The 25610-nt window shown below is 33.3% G+C and overlaps 1 protein-coding gene across 1 annotated transcript; it reads left to right on the top strand.

The window, feature by feature from the left end:
- Positions 1–12484: 12484 nt before the first annotated feature.
- LOC133311331 (probable ubiquitin-conjugating enzyme E2 25) lies at positions 12485–25610 on the top strand. Its single transcript, XM_061512355.1, has 8 exons — positions 12485–12706; positions 12838–12943; positions 20286–20426; positions 20524–21642; positions 21722–21785; positions 22156–22295; positions 22388–22699; positions 25096–25610. Exons 1-8 carry the CDS (start codon positions 12651–12653, stop codon positions 25405–25407), a joined length of 2250 nt encoding a protein of 749 aa, XP_061368339.1. The 5' UTR covers positions 12485–12650; the 3' UTR covers positions 25408–25610.

Raw genomic sequence — 25610 nt, 5'->3', positions numbered from 1 at the left:
ACACATTCCAAGCGCTGTTGGCTAAAATATTAAACCTACAAATCTTAAAGGTGATGCTAAGCAAATAAACCCAACATCTATATCAAGTTATTGATTTTCACATATTCACTTGCATAATGGTGAATGATTTTGGTTTTAATTTAGTATCTTACCCTTGTTATATTATCTTGCATTGCAGAGGTCATTTTTGATTTCCTATATAACTACAAATTTTTAATTAATGAAAAAATGCTTAATATATATTCATATAATATTTTTTTATAACTTTTCCTTAATTCAATTCCTACAAGATTAAACATGGCCGGACCTAGGGAGGGGTAGGGTTGGCCACCGCCTCTCCCTAAATTTTCAATTTTTTAAATATATATATATATATATATATATATATGGATCCAAGGAGGGGCTAATATTGGTCGTCGTCTTTTTCTAATATTTAATAATTTTATCATTTAATATATAAAATAATATTTTTAATAATAATAAACTATTAGTACTAATAGTTAGTATTTTCCTCAAAAATATTTATAATAATTGGTATCTCCTATTAGTCTTAATAATACTTATAATTTTAAGATTTCATTTTCGCCCCCTATTATAAAAAATCTTAGGTCCGCCATTATATATATGTGATAGGATATTCTTATATCAGTATAAGAATAAGAAGTAAATAGAATTATTTATCAAATTTAAGAGTGTAATTACACTGATGTAAAATGATCATGGCTAAATAACTTTAGTAATACCCATAAACTATCCAATTATATATATAAATGGATTAATGTTTCTCATGTTGTATGAGATACTTTTATCTTCTACACACACATAAAAGTATGTGCCTATATTTTCTTTTTCTCTCTCTTCTCTTCTCTTCACATGGACCCTACACATTTTTATATGTGTATAGGAGATAAAATTATCTCCTATAACAGAGAAACATTATTCCTTATATATATATATATATATATAGGGAAAAATATTTCTGCAGTTAATGGAGATAAGTTATCTGCATTTATTCTCAAAACGACATCGTTTTGGTATTGAAATCTTAAAAAGTTATAAATATAAAAACTATTGTAACCCTGAAATAAATTAAAATTTCAAAAACAACATGATTTCCGCCCCAAAACGACGCCGTATTGGGCTTACTGCAGATTACTTATCTGCAGTAACTGCAGAAAAAATGAACTCATATACATATATAGGGTTTGTTTTTTCTGATGTTACTTTAGATAACTTTATCTAATGTTCATCAAAACGACATCATTTTGGGACGGAAATCATGGTATTTTTGTAATTTTAATTTATTTCAGGGTTATAATAGTCTTTATCACTCTAATTTTTTAATTTTTCAACCCCAAAACGACGTCGTTTCCATGAACATTAGATAAAGTTATCTAAAGTAACATCGGAATTTTTTTTCCCATATATATATATATATACGACTTTAATATTTATATAGTGAATGCAGATAGGTTATCTATATTCACTACCAAAACGACGTCGTTTTGGATTGAAAAATTAAAAAGTTATAATGAAAAAGACTATTTTAATTCTAAAATAAATTATAATTACAAAAATACCTTGATTTCTGCGTTACGTTAGAGATACGACGGAGTACATTCTTCAGTAGATTTAGATTATATTACATTAAGGTAGTAGTGGCACACAAACTATTTAATTAACTGAGCTTAATTTCTGCTCTTATTTATTTATTTATTTTGAATATAAGGAAAAATTAAAAAACAGAACTAGTAAAGCAAACTACACATTCTTAGGCTACCTAGCCCAACTTCATCCTTACGAAGGAAAGACAAACAACCCGCAGGGGGATGGTCTAAAATACATAAGTTCCAATTCTCATGGTCATGGCTGAATCTTGCAACCGTCCCTTAGAATCGACTAACCCACGTGCAAGTGTCGTTTACATGGAACATTTTTCCTCTTCGGCCTTCAAAGTTCTCATTTAAATATTTGCTACTATCACCAAGATCTGCACCGATGACCACTCTGTCCAGGTTCGCGCCCCGAGTTTTGCAGCGACCATCACGCCCTCCTACTCATCGGGGCCTGGCCCTTGCCCCGACGGCAGGGTATAGTAAGTACGAACATGAGTTTCAGCCCTATTAGTCGTCCATAGTGAACAAAATAGTTTCTATGCCGCCTCGATAGAAAATTATTGTCATTTCCCATACTCCCACCAATATACGGAACTCAGATTTTTTCTTCATCTGTTGAAACCATTATACCCCAACCGTCATCGATTATGCAAATGCTCGGCATTATTTTCTTTAGAACAAGTTAGCATACAAATTATATAATGTGACATAAATTTCAGTAAAATTGAGATTTTCAAACTATAACTAATGGAAAATATAATTCTCTTTTATTTTTATTTAAATAATAAATGTAATAACAAATATAATTAAGAACATGCAATACTTACCTGAAATTATTAAATGTCCAACCTTTGAGGGTTTCAGAGTATGAAAGATTATTGAGTGGCTGAGCTCTTAGCCAAAGTAAATCATCTCTTACTACATAATTTTCTGATCCCAAACTTCCTTGGTTCAATTCTCATATAAATTAAAAATATTATATTCTTTAAATATTCATTTGGTATCAAAGAATTATAAATTTAACTAACAACATTTCTAGATTAAGAGGAGCATAATAACATAGCACCAAAAAATCCAAAACTTATATATTAGATAAGTCATAAGAAATAAAATCAAAAAAGAAAAGGAAAATTAGGAGATTGATTTTTACTCCCAATATTATCTTTCTTAAAAAAATACTGTATTCTTTCTCTATAGAAAACTCTCTCTTTTACTCTTACTCTCTTGCTCCTTCTCTTTCATTCGTCTCTTTTTTGTTTTTCCTTTCGATGTATTCAACCTTTTTATAGAGGATTCATTCTATTATTTTATTATTTTTTAATTATTATTTTATTATAATAATACAATATTGTATTTAACTTCTACACGTCAATTACGTGAAAATCCTAATCTATTTTTTTAATTATTATTATTATTATCATAATAATATTTCTCCAGTTACTTCAGATAAGTTATCAGCATTTACTCCCAAAACGACGTTGTTTTGATATTGAAAAATTAAAAAATTATAATTATAAAAACTATAATAACCTTGAATAAATTAAAATTACAAAAACACCATAATTTTTGCCCCAAAATAATGTCGTATTAGACTTACTGCAGACAACTTATCTGCAGTGACTTTGCAGAAAAAGCGAACCCTGTTATTATATTATATTTTTACTTTATGATATAGTACTTAGTTAGTTGAGTTTTAATTGTTTCATTGTTTTCATTTTGTTTATTTCTCTCCTTCCTTTTCTTTTGATATTTTCCCTTATTATTATTATCTATGTTTCACCGACTCCGACACTGGACACGAGATACGATACGACATGACATTCTCACACGTTAATTCTAAAAAATGTTAAATTTTGACACAATTGGACACGTTTTGATATTATATAATATTTTTAATTTATGTAGTGTATATTATATTTAGTATTCAATAATTTAACAAAAAAATAAAGCTAAATTTATAATACCCATCATTTTTGCAAACATAATATATCCCAAATATTTATATTAAACTCAATAAAATCGTAATCGTAATCTAATGAATCTAATAGTTGGAACTCAAAATGCAACGCAATGTAACCTTTGAACCTTTTTGAGTCTTTACAACGAGTATTGGAGTGTCGGGAAGTGTCGGTGCTTCGTAGATTTTATGGGATAGAATATTGTAACAACCAATTAGGGTTACTACCAATCAATTTCACCGTTAGATCGATTATATTGATCCAACAGTTATATTTATTTCCATCTTTATATGGTTATGATTCCCTGTATTTAATGTGAAAGCATTAAATATGGGAAACTATAACCGGTGAAAATAAATATAAAGTATTAAATATGGAGAATTATAATCATACGAAGATAGAAATAAATATAACTGTTGGATCAACATAATCGATCTAACCCTAATTGTTTGTTACAATATCCTACCCCTATTATTATATTATTATTGGGTTTGTCATTTCTTCTGTTACAGAAGATAAATTTATCTCTTGCAATCCCAAAACTACGTTATTTTAAGGGTTAGGGATATTAATGAAGGATGTTTTGATAAAATCCATAATAATAAAACAAATAAAATTATCAAAATACTCTTTATTAATTCTCTAACCCTCAAAGCAACTTAATTTTGGGATTGCAAGAAATAACTTTATCTCATATGATAGGAGAAACGATAAACCCTTAATTTATATACAAATCTACAAATTCTCATATATAAATTTAGACATAATTGATTAAGCCTAATTTGGCTCCTGATAGTGCGATTCATCCAATTTCGATACCGGACGAGTCATCCAGCTCGTCCAATAGTAACTCTATTTTATTCAGGTATGTCTATCATTTTTCTGAGCCTGACTTTCCTTGTTCCAGGTATTATAGAGTCATCTTCTGCAAAAGTAGTAGCGGAAACACACTATGCCGACTCAGATTTCGAGCAACCCCATGCTGATTTGATAGCAAGGCACTCTTGGGTTGCCTATGAGGTTCTAAATACGATATTCGAGATGATTTCGGAAGACGTAGTCGAGCTTTTCGTCAGCGAGATGGAAGGTTATGACGTTATTCGTCCTAGGGAGAATGAACTGATTTGTTCTTGGAGGAAGCCGGATGAGCCCTCTTTTTTCTATTTCTATCGATACCTGATCGTAAAGATCGATATTCGGTTTCCTTCATCCAAGTTTCAAGTAAGTGTTTTGAATCATTCATATAGCCGCTAGCCAGCTTCATCCCAACAATTGAGGTTTTGTTAAGGCCTTTGAACAATTTTGCACCTATTTAGCTTTACCTTGTACTGTTCAACTTTTCTTCTATTTCTTCTCATTTTCTTTCACCGGGCTTTTGCTCTTGCTCCGGCTTCTTTGTTTTCTTTTATTATTCCTTTATCCTTATCTTTTAATCATATACTGGCGTGGCTTACCTTCCCCAATGAAATTTTCAATTGCATCTTTGAGGTCTAGGCACTGGTCAATAGTGTGTCCGGGTCTATCATGAAACGCACAATATCTAGACTGATTTAACCCAGCTTTGTTGAATACAGGCCGAGGCCACTCTACCTTCTTCTTCTCGGTCATGGCTATTTCTCTCCAAATTTGGTGCTGAGGTACATTCAAAGTGGCATATTTCTCTTATCTTCCTATTTGAAATCTGTCATCTGAATTTCTACTCGAGAAATCAGGTTGTTTCTTATTTCCTGGTCGTTCTTTCTCTCTTTGGGCTAGACTCTTCCTTCTCATACTTCGGCCTCTGTTCTCTTTACTTTGAGCATTTTCTATCTCCATTTGTTATAGCTCCAAATACTTCTTTGACCGAGATCTAAATTCTTCCAATGTAGTAATCAGATCCTTGAAAATTGATTTCACCAGCGAGATGAACCAACCAACCGGGCTACAATCAAATGCACATGAGCATTTTCTTGTATCCCTGGAACTTGCAGGGCTGCATCCACAAAATGATCCAAGTATTTCTGGAGCGTCTCGCTTGGTTGCTGTCTAATTTTTTCGAGTGCGAAATCAGATTTTGGGTGTTTTTTTCTCACAGAAAATTCAGCAAAAATTTATCTCCAAACTCTTCAAACGATCCACTTGAATTTGCTGGCAAAGTTTTAAAACCATGTCTGTGCTATTCTCGTTTGAGTTGTGGCAAATATTCGAGAAATGATTGGCTCATCTATTCCCCTTATATGTACATATCCGTATTAAATGTATCTATATGGACCTGAAGATCCTAGCTTCCATCATATTTTGGCAAATATGTCGAGTCAAACTCCTCTATGAATGGCACATTCACGATCTCATCCGTGAAATGGCTATTGTTGTACTGCCCCCTTTAGCACTTTCTTCTATATATGTCAGCTTCACCGTGACCCTGAACCTGAACATCCCGGTTGCGATCAGCTTCACCCCAATTCTGCTCCACATTTCTTACTCTTTCAACATTTTGATCTCGGCCACCGTTCACAATTCGGCCCTGATCAACTATACTTCAACCATTATTTCCTCTAACTTAGGGCTGATTGTTCACTTCATTTGTAATTCTGCCCTCATTCTTAGTATTATTATCAGCATTTCCACCATGGTGAACTCTTATACTCCTTTCTCTTTTTCTATGTTCTTCACCTCAAACTTGGCCTTCAATACGCTCTGGGTTTCTCCATTGAGGCAATCGCTCTTCCATCTCTTGCATCCTTCGAGCGTCTTCCTGTCTTTGGAGATTATTAAGGTTTTCCATTTCTTCCATTCGTTGTAAAATTATGTTGAGGGCAGTCTATGCAACGTGGATATCTGCGTATGCAACTGGGGGTTGGTGAGGTGCTGGCTGACCAGGAGGATTGGGTGCTGGTGCCGAGGTGGAAGTCGTGTCCGAGATGTCATCACTGATGCTTATTGCATCATAATCAGGCGCAACAACACAATCAGGTTGATTGAGGGGTTGATCCACCTCCATCAAATAGGATTCGCTGGAGGGGGGAAGTGGCTATTACTTCTAGTATTCACCATATCTGGTCATGGGAATAGGAATTTACCAAGTTTCCCACAGATGACGTCAATGTTCTGTCCTAGGGACAAAGATGTCTAATCAAGAGACTAGTGAATTAATCTTGGATCTAGATGCTTTCTCAGATATCTATGAATTATATACCTTTGAGTGTAGCAAATCACAATGCACTGATAATAACGGTATTAGCCAAAGAGGTGGTATGTGTGCACAGTGACAACTTAACAATAAAGAGAATAAGTATCTATACTTGTATATTTTACCTCTTATTTATAGGATTTACCTATGGGTAATGAATTTTGAACCTTCGGTGCCTCCTTTGAAAGTCTGTGTCTAAGTTAATTGTTGTCGTATTAGGATTAGTATATTTGATTGCTATTTTTCTTCTTCTTATTTTTTTTTAACAAGGAGGGCATAGCCCAAAAACAAACAAAAATAAACTAAGACAATGCTATCATATCAAATTCCATAAACAGTTGAACGCCATCGGGAATTGAAAAAAAAAAAACAATTCTAAATCTTAGTTTCTCTTGATAGCAAATGATGTCATCCAATCAGCACAACAATTTGATGCTCTTCCAATATTATTGAACTTTGCTTTAGTTATATTATTTTCCTTTTTCTATTGTCCATTATTGGGCTTTATAGTATGAGCCTCTTATATGGGTCTATATTATAAAATTATCACTATAAAATAATTTTAAATAAAAAATTATATTTATTTATAAAAATACCTTTAATAAATTCTCATAATCATAGATGTATAACCGCAAAAATAATTTTCAAGAATACCTCTAAATTGTCTATTTTTTAATTTTTAAAACTAAAAATAGTTATTATTTTGACAATTATTTAACAAAACATTACTTTTCAAACAAATATGTTTTGAAAATCAAAACAGTAAATATCTTTTTTTTAGAAATAAAAATCAACCATATGTCACTAGATTGTTGAAAAAGGAAGGCAAATTAACATTAACTAGCACATGGTTTTGCGTTGACTCGAATCATTAGTCACCAGCCGTCGATTGGAATATAGACGGTCAAGATGAAAAATAAGCTTAGGGTGGTGGTGGACCTGGCCCACCGCAGTGGTAAAAGGAAAGTGTATTTGTTTTTCATTTTGGTATAAAACTTAAAAGTATAGGGTATGTTACTCTCATATAATACTAAATATCTTGCCTTATGTTATAAATATAATTATGTGGACCTACCAAAAAATAAATATATAATTATGTGGTGAAACTCATTATTTATTTAAAAAAAAGAGGGGCACATAAATTAATGGGTCTGTGAGATGTTATATTACTCTCCTATTAATGGATGAGAGTAATATAACACAAAAGTATATTTGTTCCCTTTTTTTTTTAAGTTCTATTTTGGAAGGTTGTTATTATATTTTGATTTGTAATATCGGAGTGAATTTTTGGTATACATGGTGTACTGAATTGGATATATTTATTTACTAAAACGGATAATTTTTTTACTTTAAGTTTAACACTTGTTTTTTTTGTTTAATATTTTTCTCTATAAATTTTCCCCATTCAGTAACAGATGTACCGAGGTGTGGGAAATTGAAGAATGATATAATACTAATAATGGATAATAATAATAATAATAATAAATCTTGTCTTACTTCTTTTTGTCAAATGTAACGTACACATAAGATGTGACGATGGTGTGAGATCAGAGATAAACGAAGAAGGCAGAGAGGAGACATCATCACCCGTATTCAAAATTGGGAAAATTAATCGAATTTTATTTTAATTCATTATAAATGTTTTATCTTGTTATTCAATTATATATTTTTAGGATTTATATTTTAATTATTTTTCATTATATTTTTTTATCTTATTATTTAATTGGATATGATATTGTGCTTATCTTTTTTATGTCTATCCAACTTACTTATATCCAACATGGTTATATCATAATTCCAACTAACTTTATTCATCTTTTTCTTATTTTTAGATTCTAATCTAACATTATTGGAAATAAATAGACAAAATATATATAAAAAAAGATAGACATAATATCTTATTCCTATTTAATCATGTAAAGGATGTCAAAAGGTACAAAAGGCCGTTGATTTAAATAGTACATGCTTCAAGTCCTTGGATTAAAATTTATAGATTGAATCATTTCTCCAACACGTTTTCGCTCTTCTCTTGATATTCTAATCTAATAATGTTATAAAGGAATAGGTAGAGTAGATATATATATATATATATATAACTGTAAATGGGTCAAGTCAGACTAATAATTAGATTCTACTATGCTATCGGGTCAGGCCAAATTGAAATTTTTTGACATAGACTTCACCTTTTCGGGACAAAGTTCGGCCTTACCTAATCCACTTTCACCCATATATATTACTAAAGATTTTTAAAAAGTTTGATTATCATAACAATTATATGAAAATTGTAAATATTTTAGTGAAACAAGGAGTTAAATATCAATGCAAAAATCAATCAATTTTAAACACAAATTAATATAAACAAAATATATGAGTGTGCTTTTATAAGTATTTAAAATTTCTAGACTGTCTACAAATTAAATGAAAAATTACTTTATATGCATATTAGTTTTACTCCCTACTTTTTTAAAAACGGAATAGGTTTTTTGAAAAATCATTTTCAGCAAAGAAATCAAGCACATGGTATAACATCCTAAAGAAAAAAAATCTAGTAAGATATAAAAAAAATAATACTAAAAAATAAATAAATAAAACTAATAGATATTAATGAGATATTACAATTTTAAAGATAACATTTGAGGTATATGTAATTAAGAAGATGTATGAATATAATTATTAATTAATAAAATAAAAAATAATCATTTTAAAGGCATGAAAATATATTAATTACATCTTTTAGTTTTTATAAAACTCATAAAGAATATAATATTGGAGAATATTACTCTCATGTCACATGAAAGTAATTCTCTCATGTTATGAGAGAATTTAAGTGGGGCCCACAATTAAAAAGAATAAAAAAAAGAGGTGCAATTTTTGAAGTAAGAGAACATAAGATAATTATATCATGTAAAATAAGAGTAATATTTAGGTGTAACATTATGAAAAAGAAGAAGAGAGTTATCCAAACAGAAACATAACCGAGAGAGTAGTATACCTTAGTACTTCGTATAGTACAATGTCATAAAGTAATAATATAATAAGGGAAAAATATTTGTCATTTTAAATGACATAATTTATATCATTTCACTCTCACAAAGAGATTAGACCCACACCTTTATTTTTTTACCATTCTCTCCCCCATTATCTATTTCTTTTTCTCACTTGAAACATCTTTATATCTTTTAAAATGACACACATTTTTTCGTATAATAATAATAAAAAGAAGAGAAAGTAATGAAATGGTAACAGTAAAATCATCGAAACACAACTAACTAGTATAATGTCATAAAATAATAATAAAAAAATATTTTTTCAGAAGATATAGTTATCTCCTTCAATTTCAAAACTACTTATTTTGAGGGTTGGTGAATTAATGAAGGGTATTTTAATAATTATATTTATTTTATTACTATATAAATTTTAAAAATACCTTTCATTAATTTCGTTAATCTCCAAAATGACATAATTTTAAAATTACAAGAGATAATTTCATTTCTTATAACACTAGGAGAAGCGATAAACCCATAATTTATATACAAATATACAAATTCTCATATATAACTTTAGACATAATTGATTAATCCTTTAATATTCTTCCTTTTAATAGATACAATAAAAAGATAAGCACTTGGTGTGGAGGTTAATTTATCATTTGATTCACGTACAATTTAAAAATTTTAAATACACAAAAAGAATATTTTTATGATTTATAAACTAAAATTACTTTGGGTTTAATTTTATTTTATTTTTATAATATTATTTTATTAAAATAGTTGAGATTTTCTTTTTTATAATCACAATAATTCTACAAATGTTTAATTATATATGATTAAATAATAAGGCTAAAAATTTATAATGAAATTAAATTAAAATTAAATAAAAGTTTGATGTTTGTCCTTTAAAATGATATAAGTTATGTCATTTTAAGAAAGAGATAAACACAAGAAATGAAAATCATAGGAGAGAAAATGAGTGTTTTTTTTAATTTAAATTTTAAATAAAAAATATTATTTTGTGTCTATCTCTTTTTTAAAATGACATAATTTTATATTATTTAAAATCATAAATACTTTTTCCTTAAATTAAAATTTGGGATTGTATGCGTAATATCTCCCTTATTTCACATCAATAATTTTTTATTTTATTTTATTGAAAACAACCTTCCTTAAATTTTGTGCTTACGTTACTTTGACAAAAGAAGTAAGAAACGACAACATTTATCATTATCCATTATTCTTATTCAAATGTTCTACTTCTCATATCTGGCATTTATGGGGCCCACCTCCTGGAATGTTACCAATCGAAATATAATAGCAACCTTCCAAATTAGAACATTAAAAAACCCAACAGAACTAACATACTTTTATACCAAAATGAAAGACAAATACACTTTATAGTTTCCACTGTGGTGGGCCCGATCCACCTTCACCCCAATTGCATTATTTCATTTACAATAAAGATAGAAAAAATATGTGTCATTTTAAATCACATATCTTATTATATCCTTTCACTTTCGTAAATAAATGGAACTTACATCTTTAAAACTTTTTTCATCTATTCTCTCTCTCATTATTTATTTTTTCTCTCACTTAAAATGACATACCTTTATATCCTTCAAAATAATACATACTTTTCCTATAAAAGATATGTTATTTATCTATTTTTTTGTTGCCTATTATTTTTTAATAATACTATTAGATCATAATTTTAACTATTTTTATCATTTCTCTATTCTATTAAAATTATGATCTAATGATATTGAAAAGTGGTAGACAGAAAATGAAATAGATAGAATAACTTATTTCTAATATAAAACATTAAATCAAAATATAAAAAAATATAGACGGTCAAAACTTTCAATTTTAAAAATTAGAGCACATTGATTTCATTAATATAATATTGATTTAATTTACAAAAAAAAAATAAAAATTGATTTACTAATGATTTGCAAATATCCCGTCGTTACTAAATGTTAATTGAAAAAATTTCAGCATTAATTGAAATTTTAAGAAAAATATTTTAAATAAAAAATTAATTAAGGACTAAGTGTTTATCATTTTAAATTACACAACTTAGTGTCATTTTTAATGAAATTACTTCGTTTTAGTGTATTTTTGGAAAAAATATTTATTATTTTAAATGATATAACTTTATGTCAATTTTAACAAAACTACGTTGTTTTGGTGTGTTTTTGCATTCTCTCTCCTCTACTTTCTTTTTTTCTAACATTATAAAAAATATCAAAAACGCGTCAAGAAACATAGTTTCATTAAAAATATCACAATGTTATGTTATTTAAAATAATAAATCCTATTTCCATTAATTTCCCATTAATTAAAGAGCTTAGTGTTTGTCATCTTAAATGACATAAATTATGTCATTTTAGGAGAGAGATAGACACAGAAAACGGAAATCATACGAGAGAGAAAATGAGTGGTTTTTTTTAATTTAAAATTTAAATAAAAAATTTATTCTGTGTCTATCTTTATCTTAAAATGATTGTTATTTAAAGTTTTAAGTGTCTTCTCTTAATTAAATAGGATTTTGTTCGACCGAGCGCAGAGGAACAGTGCCAAACAAACACAAACTCACTGACTCATGTGAACTATAGTGGCAGAGTCGTAAATTACTGAAAAAGCGTGTCCTTTTGCTATAAAGGAAATGAGGAACACACGGTGTCGTCGCAATACATGTTGATCTCCATAACAAGGCGCGAACCCCATATGATAGAGAACCTTTCTCCTTCTTCGTCTTCGTTCATCTCATATTTACTCACTCTTTTCTCTTTCTCTCATTTTCTCTTATTTTCTCTCGTTTTCTCTCTCCCCAAACGCAAGGTTTTCTCCTGATTCGCCTTTGTGAACCTTTCAGCGGCTAATTAGAGTTCCGAGCTGTCCTTTCACATTCGCCATGAGCCGATCGATCGAGCCGCCACCGTTGCTCAATCATTCATTTCGGAATTCACAGTAATTATTTCTCTCATTTTTTTTTTTTTTTTTTTCTCTCTCTCTCTCTCACTTTCTTTCCCTTCAATCGCGGTGAACCCTGCATGAAAACTCACTCTCTTTCTCTCTCTCTCTCTCTTACTGTGTGACAGGATGAGTGTACATTCTGGTAGCAGTTCTCATCGCTTCTTGGACCCTGACGTGATCGAGATTCCACCCCCAACTCGAAACCCTTCCAATTTGATGAAGCAGAAAGAGGTATCTTTTGTTATTCGATTTGTTTCTCTAATTTTATTTTATTTTCCTTACAAAGAATTGGTTTGTATTTTATTTTCTATGCCAAGTTCTTATTTTATTTTATTTTATTTTTTAAAATCTGGGGTTTTGGAAATGATCGTTTTTTTTTTTGGCCGATCAATTGGGTTTTCAGTTGACCCGTTTATCCGTTTTGCTTTAAAGTTGTGGCTTCTGATGATCTTGTCATCGCATGCATTTCGTGGACTCTGATGTTTCTTGCTTTTGCGTGCTATGAGCTTTGCTATCTAGCCTTTTGTTGTTCGAGACGGTTTGAAATTGGTAGCATTTAGTGAGGCGAAAACGTTTTGACTGCAACATTGTAAACTCTTGGTGATTTTACTTTGGAAACTGCTCAGCTTTTTTCGCTTTGTTTGTGATTTATTTTTATATCGTTTTTCACATATTAATTTTGGGTTTTCACTGATGCTTACACTGTTGTTATGTTTCCAATAATAGTTGAAGTTTAGGGACTTTTTGATACATTGACGGGGACTTCAGTTTACATAGGATATCACTGTAGTCATGATCAAATCTTTTTTCTTTTTATAATTATATTGTTGGAGCTACACAGCCAGAAAAAAATAGCAAGAATTTTTACACAATTATGCTATTTCTGGATGTAATAAAGTGGTTGGGTTGGGACTATTCACCCATCCAAGACTCAAAAAGCATGCCAAATTATTTTATAAAAAATTCCGCCATAAATTTGCTTGCTGTCTAGCATTTTTCTTTTTCTTTTTTATTCTTTTTAATCCCTTTTGGTATTGTTATATGGAAGGCTGTCTTTGTATTTAAATTTGACTTATTTTCAATTTGTAATAATCAGTAAACTTAACGCTACTGATTTATTATGGATAATGAGGTCATGGAAATCTTTATCTCCTAATAGATGTCTCCTGATTGCTATTATTAATGGTGTAGTTGTTTATTTTCCAGTTGTACTATTAGTGGGAATATGTGCCCTGACATGTTGAATTGCGGGTGAATACATTTTTGTCTACAGACCTTGGACAAGCTTTTGCTGATATGATTGATTAAGAGGGAGAGTAAGATTGTTATTATGCTTTGTTGGAAGGGAAATGATGTTTATGGCTGGATTTGTTTCTTAGGATCTTCTAGGATGATTTATAGGACACTGCAAATTAACCACGTCAAAGGGTTGTGTCTAGATAATAGATGAATTTCGTGAAGGGTGACCTTGTTATTTTGAATTTCGAAAGTTTTGTTTTTGTTTTTGTTCTTTTAAATATACAAATACTCTTGAATTCTTCTCAATCTCTTCCAAAAAATTTCTTCTCAATCTCTTCCAAAAAATTTCTTCTCATCCTTAACTGATAAAATTTTCTGTCCAATAAAAGACGAGAAACTGCTTTAGACTTGCTAATATCAGTAATAGAAGAGTTTGTTGAATACTTATTCTACCAAGAAATTCATTCATCATAGAAATTTAGACATGCAGCCTTTTAGGGTAGTGCAGGATCTTCAAATTCATAGTGTTGTGATTTTGACATGTTTTTTCTTTCTGGTTCTTGTTTTTCTTGGGAATGTGATACGGTCATCCAACCCAAGAAAATATACAAAGGAGATAGAAATAAAAGAGTTTGGGTTAGGGTAAATTCCCATATTGTCCCCCAACAATATGCTGAGCTGGAAGCCGTTAGTTAAATACAAGCTTGGTGCTGAAGGGAGGGTATTGGATAGCCCATTCTGGAATTGGAATTTGGGAGAGTGTGGAGTCTCTCAAACTACTCCTCATCTATGTTGCACCGATACAGTCACGGGATACAACACGACACTATGACACGTTAATTCTAAAAATGTTAGATTTCGTCCTGTTAGGACACATTTTGATATTAAATAATATTTTTAATTTATGCAGGGTATATTATATTTAATATTCAATAGTTTAACAAAAAAATGAAGCTAAACTATCCATCAATATTGCTAAGAAATATAAGATATCACAAATATTTATATGAAACTCAATAAAATAGTAATCGTAATCCAACGAAACTAATAGTAGAACTAAAAACGCAACCTTTGAACCCTCATTTGAGTCTTTGCAACGCCTGTTGGAGTGTTGGGGAGTGTTGGGAAGTGTCAGACACGGCTCGTCAGGCTTTTTGAAGTGTCGGTTCATTATAGCTCCTCATTATCTGTTTTTTTTTTACTTTTCTGCAAATGATGGTAGCTCACTTGGTGCATGAGAGCTGAGCAGGTGGGGGTGTGAGCATGCATTCGATCCTCCCCAATACCATCTTTTGGAGGGGTTTAAAGCCTTGATCCTGGACCTGCCCGAACAGAATTGCCTCCCATGGAGGAAACTTGTAGTTTATCCAAAAAAATACAAGTTTTTTGATTCAATGCCAACATTATTGTGTTCTGTTGTTGTTTCTATTCCTAATAATTAAGGGATCCTATCAATTGGTATTAGAGCTCTCGATTCGGGAGCTTTGGTATTCAATTTCAAGATGATTCTAGTATTTGATGGAGTGGAAGCATATGGATGGCAGATCCAAATGGAGCAATACTTTAAGGTGAAATAAATGCCAGAAACTAAGAAAATTTCAGAAGTTGCGAAGGGACTGAAAGGATACGATCGCATTTGGTACCTTTTTTGGAGGGGGTCGAATTCGAAGGCAAGTTGGTGGGATTTCTCAAAGGCGATGTTAAAGGAATTTCAGCTAGAATACGATCCAGATTTATTTCTCTGTGACGAAGAGGAAGAGAGGCGTTGTTTGAATTCAAAAATGGACAGGGAAGGGAACTTCGTGATAGAGAAGAAGGATATATCGAAACGGGAGAAGGAGGATGATGGTGAAGATATATCGGCTAGAGCGAGGCTGATTTTGATGGAAGAAGCTATACAATTGCTTCCAAAACCAGAAAAAAAGATGCTGAAAGAGAAAGCGGTCAAGGTTAGACAAAAAAAAAATGATGAGAAGGAAGCTATGGATGAGAGAGGATTGGGGAAAGGCGACACAATAGTCTTCGGTGGTGGTAATTGACCCGTTACCAGGGCTGTCGGATTTGTTCATTCACAAAGGGAAGGACACGTCTTCACGCGATCATGAGAAGAAGTTGTAAGAACTGATTGCAACTTAGTAGTGGCTACCTAGGTCAGGAAAGGAATTGCAGATGTTGGATCATGTTACAGACGCAATGTGCAAATTAGCCCAGCCCAATCAGATTAATGGGGGTCAAGATGACCCGCTTCCATTAAGTCGAGAATAATGGGTTACCAATTTTGTAAGAAGCCTCAAAAGAAAACGATCTCCTTCCTAGCGTCCCTAGTGCTACCGCAAGCAAGGAGACTGTAAAACCTTAGAATAACAGGAGACAATGGCAACCATGGATTTAGGGGCGGTGGGTGGCTATTTTCGAAGGAGGAGGTTCAGAAGAAGTCGCAGAATGAATTATTCTTCAATGTCGATGATGGGTGGAACCCAAATCACTGATGTAAGTTTCGTTTGTTCTATTTGCTGATACCGGAGGAGGAGAACGATGGAAACAAAGATCAATCCTATCCTATCTCTATTTTTGTGAAAAATAAGCGCACTGTTCAGAATATGCTATTGATATTAGTGATTCCGGTAAGATCTTTGCAAACTTATCTTTTCTCAGTTTGAGTTGGGAACGTAGCAAGTGTAAGGGACTAGTGTTTTGGGATTATGCTTTTGATATTGGGACAGATTTTTTGTCTTGCAAAATGAATTAGGATTGTGCATTGTTCAAACTACTGGTTATGACTTTCTCGATAGTTTGAGAGGTGATACCTATATGCTACTTGTTTCTACCCTCAGGGTTGATCTAAAATTCAACTTTATATATTTTAGCATTGCAGGCATGGAAGTAAGTGGCGCAAGCCACATGATATTTGCTTTGAATGGATGCCTTATAGGTACTTTAGATAGAACCAATGTTGAAATCAGGGTGGATATTAGTGAGGAGAATTTTTTTCTCTTCAGTACAAAAGCAAATGCCTGTAGACTGATGAAGGCAAGAGAGAAGGGATTGTTCAAACATATAAATAGTTATTAATAGCGCTGCTTTAGCGCGCTTTCCCGGAGTTGCGGTGCGGTGCGGTGGCTATCCGCCACAGACTGCGCCGCTACAGTAGGCTGAAGTGTAGCGGCTGTTGCGGCCGCTATAGCGGCGAAATAGCGCTTGAATTGCGCCTGAATGCGCAGCTACAGTAACCCTAAGAAAACTATCGAGGAAGAAGAACGCAGGGAAAAAGAAAGGTCAGGGACTTTTTTAACTTTTACCCTCTTAATGCTATCTGATTCATCTAAGGTAAAAGTAAAAAGTAAAAGTAAATTTTTTTAAATCTCATACATTTTAAAAGAGGTAAAAGTAAAAAGTAATATTTTAAATCTCTTTTATTTTAAGAGAGGTAAAACAGTAAAAAAAATAAATTTACCCTCATTAATCAATTAGACAATCAGATGAGATCAAAACTTAGACAATTAGACACGATAATAGACAATCAGATATGAGATCAAAACTGAATCAAATTTTTCTATAAATTAAATCTAAATCATCACATACTCTAAAAAATCACCCATAATTCTAATTTTTCCATACATTCAAAATCCTCCTCTCCTCCTTCTCCCAAATCATTCGACTTTGTTGAGCAAAACTGGTTAGTTTTCTATTATGTTTTGTTTTTGTTTTTATTTTACAGCAACTGCATTTGTTTTCTTTTTTCTTTTTTTCTTTTTTGTATTAAGTTTCAATTTTTTTCTCTTTTTTATTATTCAATTATTTTTTCTCTGATTATTTTTGTTATTACATTTATGTTTTATATTTATGTTTTTTTTTTGTTAGACTTTTAATTTTCTGTTTTAACTTTTATCTACATTCTGTAAGTTTTTTGATAATTGATTTTGACATCTCACTTAAGTGACAGTTTGAAGTTTTTGCCACTTTATTTTGTTGTGTTACATTATTTGAGACTTTAGTTCCTCCAATTTGCTTATGATTTGAATTTTAATGTTTGAAATCATTTATGTTTGAGTTTGACATCCTTCAAATTTGTTTTTTGTCACATTTTCATTTTTTAAGTTTTATATTTATGGAGTACAATTTAGTGTATCACTTAGGTACACTTTGCATAGTAGCGTTGTAGCGCTACACGCTATAGCAGTTTGGAGGGTCGGCCGCACGTGCCGTTATCCGAGATTAATAAGTATATATAACTAAGCGCCACCCACTACTCATTTTGCTTGATATTGGTGCAATGACTATAACCTCTAGGGAAAGGAGAATTGCAAGGGATGTATTTGTTAATATGGTTGAGCATTATGGTGAAGCTTATGATTCTTACCTCCCACCATTTCTTGAAGCTTGCAAGGAGGAATACCCAAATTTTCCACAAGCTGCTGCCAATGGGGAGGGTGTTCGTCTTAAGATGGGTGGATATATTTTCGGAACCTTTAAAGATTTTGTTGCCTTAGCTCAATTTTTAATTGAAATGACCGTAGCTGCATATGCCATTGGAAAACAATTAAGGAGGTGTGCCATTTATTCCAAGACAAGTGATAATGGGATGTCTGCTGCCAAGCTTGTTGGAGGAGCGGCCATGCACAATGCTACTATATCCTTGTCTGAATTTTATTCTTGTGCTTTTTCTGTTGCTGCAAGACATCTTATAAAACTGTTTGTGAGGATTGAAGAAGGGCAATGGGATCCTGGGGGATGTTGCTGTGCTCCATGTATAAGTTGGTCCCCGGAGAATGTTTTTGCTAGTTAACCATTCACCTTGAGGACAAGGTGAAAGTTTTGGGGTAAGTATTGATACGGTCCAACCCAATAAAATATACAAAGGAGATAGAAATAAAAGAGTTTGGGTTAGGGTAAACTCCCATATTGCCCCCCCAACAAAATGCTGAGCTGGAAGCAGTTAGTTAAATACAAAGCTTGGTGTTGAAGGGAGGGTATCGGATAGCACATTCTGGAATTGGAATTTGGGAGAGTGTGGAGTCTCTCGAACTACTCCTCATTATCTGTTTTTTTTACTTTTCTGCAACTTTCGGTTGTTTTCCCTATAATTCATTAGAGTGAGGATATTCTGACTACCAAAAATTCTTACTACTAGCTTACTACCTATCACATCACCATTGGATCAAAGAGAGAGAATGTTAAAAAGTTTTTGAAGAGAGAGAAAATGTTAATCTAATGGTGATTAGATAGGTAGTAAGTTGGTAGTGGAAAATTTTGGTAGTGAGAATATCCCTCCTCAATTCATTATATCTAAAATACAAGTTTTCTGATTCAATGCCAACATTATTGTGTTCTGTTGTTGTTTCTATTCCAAATAATTAAGGGATCCTATCAGAATGTTTTGTGTTCTTGAGTAAGTTAGGAGAACTGATTTGCTTGTTCAACTTTGCAGAGAGATGCTGGGTCTTTTATCAGCATTTCCCAGTTGTCTATGCTCCTTAATGATCAATTGGATGTTTCTCTACTATTTCCCCATCATACATAGGGTGATTTTCGTCCTCTGATTGTGATAGGCCATTGAGTTGTTGTTATGATGACATGTTATGACCAGTCAAGGCCACTTTTGTGTGCTATTATGTGCAAGTCAGTTGCAGATGAAATGTACCATGATGTAGTCTCAACCTAGTTGATTAGGGTCAAGCAATTTTCATTGGTTGGTTAGCTGTATTCTGTTTCTTTTGTTCCCCCCCCCCCCCCCCCCCCCCCCCCCTGAATATTAGTTGCCCTAATTTGCTGTTTTTAAAGAAACCAATTCAACCCAAAAGCTTAAGCTAGTGGGTGAGGGCTTTTTAGTGGTTTATATTATTCTCTAACACGCCCCCTCACACGAGAGCCCACTGGGCTTAAAGGGTGGACAATGCACAGGCCCACTTACCTGTGCTAAGAAAATTCCACAAGAGAAAGTGGGGGCGATGAGGATCGAACCCGGGACACGAGGCTCTGATACCATGTGAAGAAACCAATTCAACCCAAAAGCTTAAGCTAGTGGGTGAGGGCTTTTTAATGGTTTATATTATTCTCTAACATTGTTACACTGTCTGTTTTCTCTGGGCAATAATATATCTGTTTGACTTATTTACATTGCTGCTTTCTTTCCTATTTTTGACTTGGAGATATTCGAATTGACTGCTTTACTGTTGATTAGATTACATCATTATGTCCTTGACATTCATTTCAAAAGCACAGTTGTTCTATTTGATCTAATTTGCTCTGCTTACTTGTTTCTCTAAGATTCTGCACTGTCTCTGTGAGACTATCTTTTCCTTACTCATATATTAATCGTATTTTACTTTTATAGGCCATTTTGCATGATGTGATTGACATCAACGACAATGATAACACTGCGGATTTAGTACTAATTGGTGAAAAAGTTGGCACAAGTAACAAGGGGAAGACAATTGAATCCATTCATGACGGTTATGGTGACCATCAACTAATGGTTTGTGAATAGGTTTTGTTATTTCTTGCAGCTGATCGATGTTATCTTTTCGAACATAAAAAGAGAATGTAACATTCTGGTTCAAATTTTTTTTCAGGGAGTGTTTGATGATATATTTTGTCAGTCTGTTTTGGACAAATCCGGACCAGGTAGCGAGGTCATATCCTCCAGTGGTTATACTTCAGTATCGCATAATTTGAGCAATGTTGATGGTCATGGTTCTGACCAATCATTTGATGATGATGACTACTCTGGTCTTTTTTTGGAAGATTATATGGATGTAGATAATTATGCTTTACTAGAGGCACATTTTGATAATGTCAACATACCTCCTGGAATTGAGGCACCCATTCCTTGGTTGGCAGAATATGGTCTAGATTTGAAGAAGACTGGAAGTAGTTCATTGTATCCTTTGTGTCATACCCAGTCCGATGCTAAAAATTCTAATGTGGTATACTCATCTCAGCCTTCATGGTCATTGGAGCCTACTATCCCAGAAATTCAAGGACCTTCAGCTGGTAATTCTAATTTGCAAATCAAAATGGATGCTATTGGTCACCCTTCTGGAATAGAGTTATCTTCTCCTCAGTTATTTTCTCAAACTATCCCTGGTCTGAAGAAATCAGATGCCTCACAGAGCAGGAGGCGTCAATTAAAATTGGCATTAGGCCAGGAGACATTGAAACCTAATTGGTCTTTGGACCCTTCTGACTCTGAGAGTAAAATTAAGCTTAATGCTTTTGGTGCTTCATCTAACAATGGCTTTGTAGACAATTCAGAGGCCATGAAGCTGACTAATGGAGGTGAGCCACCATATTGGGGACAATCTGAAAGTATGAAGAAGGCAGCCGGAAGTAGCAGTTCATATCATTCAAATTTCGTTGGACATGTAGATGGATCATTTTATTCTCCGGGAACTGAATTAATGAATCCTTGGTGGATGAAGAATAGCTTTCATGTTAAGCCATTTACTAATTATGCAGCTAATTCAAGTTTTTATAATCCATTTGTTCCTCTTCATCCCGAGCAAGTGTTTGATAATACTTGGGCTGCGAGAGATGGAAATAATGGAACAACTGCTGATACTACTGTTGTGACTATCTCTGATGAAGTCAGAGATGAAATTCTGAGGAAATTTCAAAATTTTAAACAATTTGACACCATTGAAGACACTTCAGACCATTTCTTTGTTCACGCTAATCGTGCCATGAAGCAGGTAGCCTTTTTTGTAATGCATTTTGTTTCAGTTTTAATCTTAATTATTTAGGTTCATCATCAATTTATTTCCTAAACAGCATTCAAAGAATTGGGCTAAAAGAATCCAGGAAGAGTGGAAGTTGTTGGAGAAGGATTTACCAGGTGATTATTTGTTTAGTATTCCTCTTACAAATTGGCGGTTATATTTTCCTTATTATATCACTTTTCATATTTGATTTCTATTTTCAAGATGATGGATCTGTACTCTGTGATTATCTCATGATTGTTATTTATATGCTAAGGGAGTGCTTGTTGGACTCAAAGGCCATTGGCATGGCTCTGTTTTCTAGTATGTATCTTTATGAAGCAGTACTAAAATAATTCTTTCCCTTGGTGGAGTCCAGATTCTTGTTCTAAAACTGGAAATTAAAAATAGCTGTAAATTGTGTTTTGAATATCATAATGTGGCCTGCTACTGGGTTTTGCCCAATTTCTTGCTGTTTCTTTGACATTTCTTTTTTGTCTCCATCAGATTCAATATTTGTCAGAATTTATGAATCAAGAATAGATCTTTTGAGGGCTGTGATTATTGGAGCAGAGGGAACTCCTTATCATGATGGTCTTTTCTTTTTTGATGTGTTCTTTCCCAGTGGCTATCCCAATGTACCACCAGTATGTGATTGATGATACTGTATCCAACTTACATTATTTTCATGTTCACTCTTTAATTTCAAGTCTGACTCAAGGGTCATTTTTCAATGCAGCAAGTCCACTACCACTCTGGTGGACTTCGGCTCAACCCTAATTTATATAATTGTGGCAAAGTATGCCTTAGTCTACTTAACACCTGGTCTGGCAATAAGAATGAGAAGTGGCTCCCAGGTGTTTCAACAATTTTACAGGTTCTAGTCTCTATACAAGGGCTGATCTTGAATACAAAGCCTTACTTTAACGAGCCTGGATATGCACGTCTGAGTGGTTCAGCTGATGGTGAAATGAGATCTCTGCAGTATAATGAGGACACATTCATCCTATCATTGAAGACAATGGTGTATCTAATAAGAAGGCCTCCTAAGGTTTGATTCCAGAACTATCTCTTGGTTCAATTTTTTATATCTCAAACAAGATATATTGTTTTAAGAAGTGTGCTATGTCATGTTTGGTCATAGCGCCTCAAGGAAATGATGTCTAGGAATGCTCCTGTTGTGCCTTTTGGCAAGCTATGAAGAGAAAGCGGAGGAAAAAAATGATAAACACTGTATGAGCCAATTTAGGAAACAAATATAACACGTTAGAACAATAGACTGAGCAAATATAGGCAAACAATTTTGAGTATTTCGATTCAGTCCTTTCTAAAGTATATTGAAATTATATATACTTTCATTAGCGAATAGTTGAGATCTTACCATTGACCATTGTCCATAACTCCATATGATTTAGATGCATTAATCAAGATACTTTAAGAATTGGCGAAAGATACTCGATCTTCCCCCAACTTTTGTTAATACAGTTTGTTGCTTTCTCCAAGTTAAGTGGATTTTTTTTTGAAGAGGGCGAGTCTAGACTAATGGGAAAGCTATTCCTTTGTGACTGAAAAGTTATGAGTTCGAATCCGAGAAATAATCTATTTGCAAATATGCAAGGGTAAAGTTGCGTGCAAGAATTGCCCTCACCCCACCCTTGCTAGTCGGGGTTTAATAGATAGTGGTGTTTTTTTTTTATTCTTTTGTACAAGAAGATTAGTTATTGAGAGAGAAATAAGACTTGGTGTGCCTTGGTATAGAATATTTATTTGGCATGAAATACATGCCTTCCTTCAGTCAAGCACTTGTCTCTATGCTTTGTTGCGTTTAGGCTTTACAAAGATGTTGATACTTTTGTGTATTGTAGACATAGTTGTCAATAGCAGTTAGCGGCCAGTAGCGGCCGACCCCGAAATGGTATAGCGGTGTAGCGGGTAGCGGTATTACCGCTACGGTGAAGTATTAATTCCACATATATTATACTAACAGTCAAGAAACAAGGCAATACCCAAACACATAATTCCACAATCAATGTCAAATACAAGGAACATAAAGGAAGGATCCAAAATTAAACACAACTGAACAATAAAATTGTCAAATAGCCAAGTACAAGAAGTGAACTAATAAAGAAAATCATCATCATCTTCGGATTCTCCATCAAATTCCAACATGGGAGTGGTGTAGCGGGGTAGCGGGTGTAGCAGGTAGAGGTATTGCTGCTACGCTATGCCGCTACCTTCCGCTACAGCCAATGTCGCGTAGCGTCGCGGTTTGTAGCGGCCGACCGCCGCTACCCGCTACGGTAGCGGTTTAGCGGCGCTACGGGCCGCTACTGACAACCTAGATTGTAGACATTTAACTACTATTACAAATCATCACTAATGATGCATGTGCATCCTTTGTTTGATAAACTCTGATTTTTACTGGATTAACATTTCTTTTAGCTGAAATCCTTTGATTTAATTTATACTCGTCAACTTAGGCACCCTGTTGGAATATGATGGTACTGGAAGAAGAGAATCTGTAGTAAGATCAGGAAATTGGGACTAGCCCTTACAGATAAGCTTCTACTAAGATAATTACCCACAAAAACAGAACAACCCATCAACAATATGCAAGTACAGACCCTATTGAACAGTAAACACAATATCATGGCTAAAGCAACAAGAAAGAAATTAAAGACTCCATAATCCAGCTCCCTTATAAGGAAATCAGCCATCCTCATAGAGTTCCCACTCCTTATGATACTAATAAATTCTCAGATGCCTTCACTCCCATTGTGCCTCCCCCTATAACCAACTCCCCACTCTCCTTTCCTCCCACATCTCCTTCTCCAGTCAACGCCAGCCATTTATATTCCCTTGTAACAATCTCACGTTCATTCCCTCCCTCGGTCCCAATTCTGTTATGGCGGTTGGCAGTTGCTACTTCATAGTGGGGCTGATTGCAATTAGACTGATTGGCTTGGGCCTTATTCCTTACCCTCTTGCACTCGTACACAAACTTCAGTGGCCCATCAGAATATTTTATCATGTAGGGAAGCCCATATTACATGCATTGCATTAGTTTATTGTGGAAGACCATGGACAATTGATTGTTAAATGTTTATTCATCAACATATGCATCAATTCAAGAGCATACACTAATCAATTAAAACTACATGCAAATTGTTTCTTATCATCCTTCTATTTTTTGCCACCCTAGGTTATTTTATCCCTCTTCCTCCTCTTTAGTTTTGCACCTTGGGTTTCTGTATTTGTGGTGAGATATGTTCACTGCAGTTATGAATGGAGTGTTAGTTTAGCAGATAGCTCCATGAACTCACATGAATGATAAACAAGACAGGTTCTAGAATGTGCAAGGAGTTTATTTAGTATATATAACTTCTGTGTAACTGTCTTATGTTTTTTGGGTTAAAAAATTGACTATTCAGGTAATTTTGGTTTCAGAATTTTGAGGACTTCGTTGTTGGGCACTTCTGCAGCCGAGCTCATGATATTCTGGTGGCATGTAAATCATACATGGATGGTGCTCAAGTTGGGTGTTTGGTCAAAGGTGGGGTTCAGGATGTTGATCAGGGTGACAAGAGCTGCTCAAAGCATTTTAAGAATTCCTTAGGTGCTTACGTGGGTATGCTTGTTAGAGAGTTTACACAAATTGGAGCTAAGAACTGTGAGAAATTCTTGTCTCCGTCAACTGCAACAGCAACAGCAGGGAACAAACAATTGGGTGAATTGCCTGTGGCTGCTATGTTATTTTGACAAACCCAATTTTGAGACTTACAAAGGCACATTGCATTTAATTCATACAGCTAGAAGGTTTATGTTTTATATTACATTGTTGAACTCGTTATAGACTCTTATTCTCATGAACAATGTCTGCACATAATTGTGGATATTGTATATAGTTGCAGATGAATATTTAATGCGTTGTTAGGATTGCATAAGATCCGCGATCAGATGAT

Source organism: Gastrolobium bilobum, unplaced genomic scaffold (assembly GCF_033153095.1).
Source record: "Gastrolobium bilobum isolate Gb01-03AN ecotype WA unplaced genomic scaffold, APGP_CSIRO_Gbil_v1 utg11809, whole genome shotgun sequence".
NCBI classification, from domain to species: Eukaryota; Viridiplantae; Streptophyta; class Magnoliopsida; order Fabales; family Fabaceae; genus Gastrolobium; species Gastrolobium bilobum.
The sequence above is the reverse complement of the archived record's forward strand: the minus strand, read 5'-3'. Positions and strand labels throughout refer to the sequence as shown.